The sequence below is a fragment of the Antechinus flavipes genome, chromosome 5, assembly GCF_016432865.1.
Source record: "Antechinus flavipes isolate AdamAnt ecotype Samford, QLD, Australia chromosome 5, AdamAnt_v2, whole genome shotgun sequence".
Classification (NCBI taxonomy): domain Eukaryota; kingdom Metazoa; phylum Chordata; class Mammalia; order Dasyuromorphia; family Dasyuridae; genus Antechinus; species Antechinus flavipes.
Window position 1 is genome coordinate 719,318 of NC_067402.1, and position 6,089 is coordinate 725,406.

At 63.3% G+C, this 6,089-nt stretch overlaps 1 protein-coding gene across 1 annotated transcript in view; it reads left to right on the plus strand.

The window, feature by feature from the left end:
- The window catches only part of COL1A2 (collagen type I alpha 2 chain), a 32,202-nt gene extending 26,654 nt beyond the window's left edge, over positions 1 to 5,548 (plus strand). Inside the window, exons 44-52 of the mRNA XM_051963420.1 lie at positions 46 to 153; positions 285 to 338; positions 717 to 824; positions 1,087 to 1,140; positions 1,621 to 1,728; positions 2,182 to 2,440; positions 3,400 to 3,590; positions 3,879 to 4,121; positions 4,538 to 5,548. Coding sequence (XP_051819380.1) covers positions 46 to 153; positions 285 to 338; positions 717 to 824; positions 1,087 to 1,140; positions 1,621 to 1,728; positions 2,182 to 2,440; positions 3,400 to 3,590; positions 3,879 to 4,121; positions 4,538 to 4,684 — 1,272 coding nt within the window. The 3' untranslated portion in view covers positions 4,685 to 5,548. The remainder of the gene's footprint in view (positions 1 to 45; positions 154 to 284; positions 339 to 716; positions 825 to 1,086; positions 1,141 to 1,620; positions 1,729 to 2,181; positions 2,441 to 3,399; positions 3,591 to 3,878; positions 4,122 to 4,537) is intronic.
- The last annotated feature ends 541 nt before the right edge of the window (positions 5,549 to 6,089 follow it).

A 6,089-nucleotide genomic window follows, 5' to 3' on the forward strand; every position in this document is an offset into this window, starting at 1 on the left:
CCCTGCTAAGTGGCCAGGCTGAGTGTCCCTTTTCCTCCCCCGCAGGGAGAGCGAGGCTACCCCGGCAATCCTGGTGCTGTTGGCAATGCTGGAGCTCCTGGGCCTCATGGGACTGTGGGTCCTGCTGGCAAACCTGGAAACCGCGGTGAGCCGGTGAGTGATCTGTCATCCTGCGGGCTGCCCCTCGGGCCCTTCCCACTGGGTCTGACCTGGGTCCTCAGTGGGGGGATCTGAGCGTCCTGGCCAAGGCCACAAGTAACCCCCTCTTTTGTCCTTCCTGTTAGGGTCCTGTTGGCTCGGTGGGTCCTGTTGGTCCCTTCGGTGCAAGAGGTCCCAGCGTAAGTATATTGGGGAGATTTTGCTGTTTCTCCAGCTCTGGGCCTTTTAAAACTCCCCGTGGCTTTTTCAGCTTCCCCCTGGGGTCCGGGTGGTGCTGCATGGGGGCTCACCCAGTCCCTCCCCCCGGGCCCTGAGCCCTCCTCTCCTGATTATAGAGAGCATGTCCTGGAGTGCTTGACCTGCGTCCAGAAGCCCTGCCCGCTGCACCACGCTGCCTCTGGCATTAGACTCCAGGGCCATCCCCTCAGTGGGTCCTCATTTCTTACCGAGTTCTCCACCCTGTGGCCCCAGAACTAGAGAGAGAGAGATGAGAGTGGCCCTGGGGGAGCTGGAATCCTCCTCACCTCCATCCTCCCCCTTCTTTCTCTGTTGACCAGGGTCCCCAAGGTCCCCGAGGTGACAAGGGAGAAGTTGGTGACAAGGGACCAAGAGGCATGAATGGTTTCAAAGGACACAATGGATTCCAAGGCCTCCCTGGCATTTCTGTAAGTGGGCACCCCTGCCCAGCCTGGCACTTCGGGGGCCCCAAGGCTTGCCCGCCCCAGCCCGCAGCCACCAAAGCGAAGGCCAGGAGGCCCCCGAAGGCATCGGGACCCCGGTCCTCCCATCCACCCAGGCGGCTCCCGGGTGGAACATTTGGCTGTGGGGAGGAAGGGGCCGCCCGCCCCAGGGCCCCCCTCAGAAAATCGGCCCGGGCCCTCGGCGCTACTTTATAGAACTCCTGAACCTGCTTTTCTTCCCACACAGGGCCAACATGGCGATCAAGGTGCTCCCGGATCAACTGGCCCTGCAGGCCCCAGGGTGAGTGGGCGCCAGCTCAGCACTCCCTCCTCTGGGCCCAAGGCCATGGGCATCAGGTGGCCCTTGTCCTGTCTCTGCTGAGGAAGAAGGGGGGAGATGGGGAAGAGGGAGAAGGAGGAGGGGGAGAAGGGGAGGAAGAAGAGGAGATGGACAGAAGGAGGAGGAGGAAGAGAAAGAAGAGAGAGGAGGGAAAAAAAGAGGAGGAGATGGAAAGGAGGAAGGGGGAGGAGGAGATGGACAGGATAGAAGAAGAGAAAGAAAGAAAAAGGAGAAAGGAAGAAGGAGGAGGAGGAAAAGGAGGAGAAAGAAGAGGAGAGAGGAGGAAGAAGATGAAATGAACAAGAGAAGGAAGAAGAGGAGAAAAGAGGAGGAGGGAGAGGAGGAGGTGGAGAGTCCCTGTCTCTGTCTCCCTCTCTGCCCTTGCTTCTGGCCTGGAAGTGCCCCGAGCTCCCTCTGACCCACGTTCTCTTCCTGTCCCAGGGCCCTGCTGGTCCTTCTGGTCCTCCCGGTAAAGATGGTCGCCCTGGACATGCAGGTGCCGTTGGGCCTGCTGGTCTGCGTGGTTCTCAGGGCAGCCAAGGCCCCGCGGTAAGTGACCTTTGGGACACGGTGCCCTGGGTCCCAGCCAGTCACAGGACGAGAGGGGAGGGAGAGGGCTCTGGGTCATGACGCATTGCTCCCACCAGAGAAATCCCAGGCCCATGGGTACAGAGCTCTGCACCCTCAGGCAACTCGGGATACTCTCTCCCGGCGAAAAGCCCCCGAGGCCCCCAGGAGGTGCCTTCATGTCCCCACTGGCCATTTAGCCCAGCTCTTGGGCGCCCCGGGGACTCTGATACTAACCCTGAGATCGCACCTTCTGAGGGGCTTCCCCTTCGCATCCCGAGCTCCCTGGGCTCTGGGGAGGAAGGCTCTCGCAGGACAGAAGCGCTCGGGATCCTGGAGCCGCCGGTGGTCAGGGAATGGGCAGATGCGGCTCGGGTTGTCCTGGAACGTGTCGCATCCTTCCCTCCGTGCTGACTCTCCCCTCCCTCTCCACAGGGTCCTCCCGGCCCCCCCGGCCTGCCCGGTCCCCCCGGCCCAAGCGGCGGCGGCTACGACTTCGGTTACGAGGGCGATTTCTACAGGGCTGACCAGCCTCGCACTCAGGCCTCCCTCAGACCCAAGGACTACGAAGTGGACGCTACTCTGAAATCCCTCAACAACCAGATCGAGACCATCCTCAGCCCCGAAGGCTCCAAGAAGAACCCTGCCCGCACCTGCCGAGACCTGAGGCTCAGCCACCCAGACTGGAACAGCGGTGAGTGATCCTGCAAACCAGAGCCCTGGCCCGGCTCGTGGGGTCCGTCCCTGCTCGTGGGGCCCGTCCCTGCTCGTGGGCCCCGTCCCTGCTCGTGGGGCCCGTCCCTGCTCGTGGGGCCCGTCCCTGCTCGTGGGGTCCGTCCCTGCTCGTGGGCCCCGAACCTGCTCGTGGGCCCCGAACCTGCTCGTGGGCCCCGAACCTGCTCGTGGGGCCCGGCCCAGCTCGTGGGCCCCGAACCTGCTCGTGGGCCCAGCCCGGCTCGTGGGGCCCGTCCCGGCTCGTGGGGCCCGTCCCGGCTCGTGGGGCCCGTCCCTGCTCGTGGGCCCGTCCCTGCTCGTGGGGCCCGTCCCTGCTCGTGGGGCCCGTCCCTGCTCGTGGGCCCCGAACCTGCTCGTGGGCCCCGATCCTGCTCGTGGGCCCCGAACCTGCTCGTGGGCCCGGCCCGGCTCGTGGGGCCCGTCCCTGCTCGTGGGGCCCGTCCCTGCTCGTGGGCCCCAAACCTGCTCGTGGGGTCCGTCCCGGCTCGTGGGACCCGGCCCGGCTCGTGGGGCCCGGCCCGGCTCGTGGGGCCCGGCCCGGCTCGTGGGCCCGGCCCGGCTCGTGGGCCCGGCCCGGCTCGTGGGCCCGGCCCGGCTCGTGGGGCCCGTCCCTGCTCGTGGGGCCCGTCCCTGCTCGTGGGGCCCGTCCCTGCTCGTGGGCCCCGAACCTGCTCGTGGGCCCCGAACCTGCTCGTGGGGTCCGTCCCTGCTCGTGGGGTCCGTCCCAGCTCGTGGGCCCCGTCCCTGCTCGTGGGCCTGGCCCGGCTCGTGGGGCCCGGCCCGGTTCATGGGCCCCGAACCTGCTCGTGGGCCCGGCCCGGCTCGTGGGGTCCGTCCCTGCTCGTGGGCCCCGTTCCTGTCCGGAGGCTGCTTTCACAGGTGGGTGACTGCAGCTTGTCCTGCTTTGTCCTCTGGCAGGTTTCTACTGGGTCGACCCCAACCAGGGCTGCACCATGGACGCCATCAAAGTGTACTGTGACTTCTCCACCGGGGAGACCTGCATCCAAGCCCAGCCTGAGAACATCCCCGCCAAGGCCTGGCACAATCCCAGGAGCCCCCAGGGCAAGAAGCACGTGTGGTTTGGGGAGACGCTCAATGGCGGCACCCAGGTGAGACGCTAGTCCTCTCCAGGGGCTCCACAGGGCACTCCCAAGCTGGGTCCTTCCGGGGGCCGGGCCCCAGCACCCACAAACCCAGCCCCCGGGCTGGTTAAAGATGGTCGCCCTGGACCCCTGAAAATATAGGGGTCACCCTTTGGAGACCCCCGCTCCCCAGGCAGACCTCTGGGTCCCCCAGAGCCCCAGCTGGTTCCCTTCCTTCTCGGGGCCTTCAGCCCCTGGCCCGAGGCTCCTGCCCACGACCCAGCCCCTGACTGCCTTCCTGGCTCTGCCCCTCAGTTTGAATACAACACGGAAGGGGTCACCTCCAAGGACATGGCCACCCAGCTGGCCTTCATGCGCCTGCTGGCCAACCACGCCTCCCAGAACATCACCTACCACTGCAAGAACAGCGTGGCTTACATGGACGCCGAGAGCGGCTCTCTGAAGAAGGCCGTCATCCTGCAGGGCTCCAACGACGTGGAGCTCACCGCCGAGGGCAACAGCCGCTTCACCTACACCGTCCTGGAGGACGGCTGCTCCGTGAGTCCCCGCGACTTGGGGGGGGGCGCCCAGAGGGCCGGGGGGGCAGTCTGGAGAAGCGGGGAAAGTTAGAAGTAAAGGAATCGAAAGAAACGCCCTTTCCTAGTGAGAGGGCATTGCAAAGAAAGATGCCAGGTGCCCTCACCTGGGGCCCTAAAAGCCAGACCCTGCCTCCAGGATTGGATCAGGGTCCCCCTGCCTCCCCGACCTCCGGAGACCCTCGCTGTCGCAAAGCATTCAGGGCACTGACCCAGAAAAAGCCCCCCGGGCCACAATGGGCTCTGAGCCCCAAAGTTCCCAGGGAGCCACAAGCCTCGTTTCCGGTCCCAGGGCTCTCTTTGGGGCTGGGGCAGTTCCCGGGCACTGGTCCCTCGCAGCCTCCCTGTGCTGACCTCCTCCTCCTCTTCTCCACACAGAGAAAGAACAATGAGTGGGGAAAGACCGTCATCGAATACAAGACCAACAAGCCCTCCCGCTTGCCCTTCCTGGACATCGCGCCTTTGGACATTGGGGGCACAGACCAAGAACTCCGTTTGCACATTGGCCCAGTCTGTTTCAAATAACGAACTCACAGTAAATTTACCAAAAGGAAAAGGAAAAAAAAAGACTCCCCCCAATGTCCTCTCTTTGCCACTTCTCCTTCCTTTTTTGTCCTGAAATCTGATTCCTTCTGTTTCTTCTGCTCATCTTCTGCTTAACTCCGGGCAAAAGAGAAGGGTCAGGATCATTGGAGCACCGTGCAATGCAGTTTCCTACAGGGCCCCGACCCCCCCCTCCCCAAAGGACTGGAAGTGTCTCGACACCCTAACATCTTGTGGTGGGAAGGTCCGCCTTTGTAAAGAACGAATCCGAAACCGAAAATAAAAAATAAAAACCCAAACCGTTTGCACCACTTGTGGCCTCTGAGTATCTTCCACAGAGGGCAGTCTAAAAGCCCGACTTCCAAAGGTGTAACCTACCTCAGGCACCCCCGTGAAGGTGCTCCCCACGCGTGAAGGTGCTCCCCACCCAGGTGCTGGATAGAGGGCCACTCCTCCCTCTCCCCCCAAGGTGCTAGTTCTGCGGACGTCAGAGCGTCACGTCGATACTGGAAGCCTGGCGCTGGTGCTAACGGACCCTGGAAGCCGCTGCTCTCTGCACTGTCTCTGTCCTGCTCCGGCCACTTGGGGGGAGGGCGGTCTCCACCCACGCCCTGGCCCCCCGCAAAGCAGGCAGCTCTTTTGCCCACCCTTGACGCCCCAGCATTCATCCTGTCCCCCCTCACTCTCGTCCTCTCCCCACCTCGCTCTCATCCTCGTCAGGGGGTCCCGAGGAGCCTCCTCCTCAAGCAAGCCGAGAAAAGGAAATTGTGCCTATTTTGTATATGTGAGATGTTTAAATAAATTGTGAGAAAACGAAATAAAGCATGTCCAGTGTTCCAAAGGAAAGTCCGGACTCAGTGAACTTCCTTGCTCCGACGCCCTGTACGTGACTGCAGCTGCTGCCTGTCTGCGTGCCCGGACTCAGACGCTGCGGGATGGGGGGGAGGTTGTCATCCCGGGCCATAGCCTCCAGTGGGCAGCGCTGATGGGCACAGATGTGGCTCCCAGCATCCGCAGTGGGACAAAGAAGCTGGGCTTCCTCCCGTGAATGGTGCTCCCTGAGCAAAGGCTGACACGTGGGGGGGGGGGGAAGGGGAAAGGAACAGCAGAGGAAAGGGGGCAGATCCCCCAAATGGGGGGGTGTCTTAGAACACATGGCAGAGCTGGGCACCTGGCCCCTCTCCTGTGACCCCTTTCTCATTTCACTGTCCTCAGCCCTGGGCACCAGATGGGGCACATCATGTACTCCCCCTGGCCCAAGTCATGCCTGCCCCTGTATCTCTGAGGACAGTGAAATGAGAAAGGACTGGCCGGCTGCCTGAGAGATAAGAGAGCTGGGGCAAGGGCAGAGAAGCTGGTCGACAACAGCAGCCCTCGGGGGTGGGGT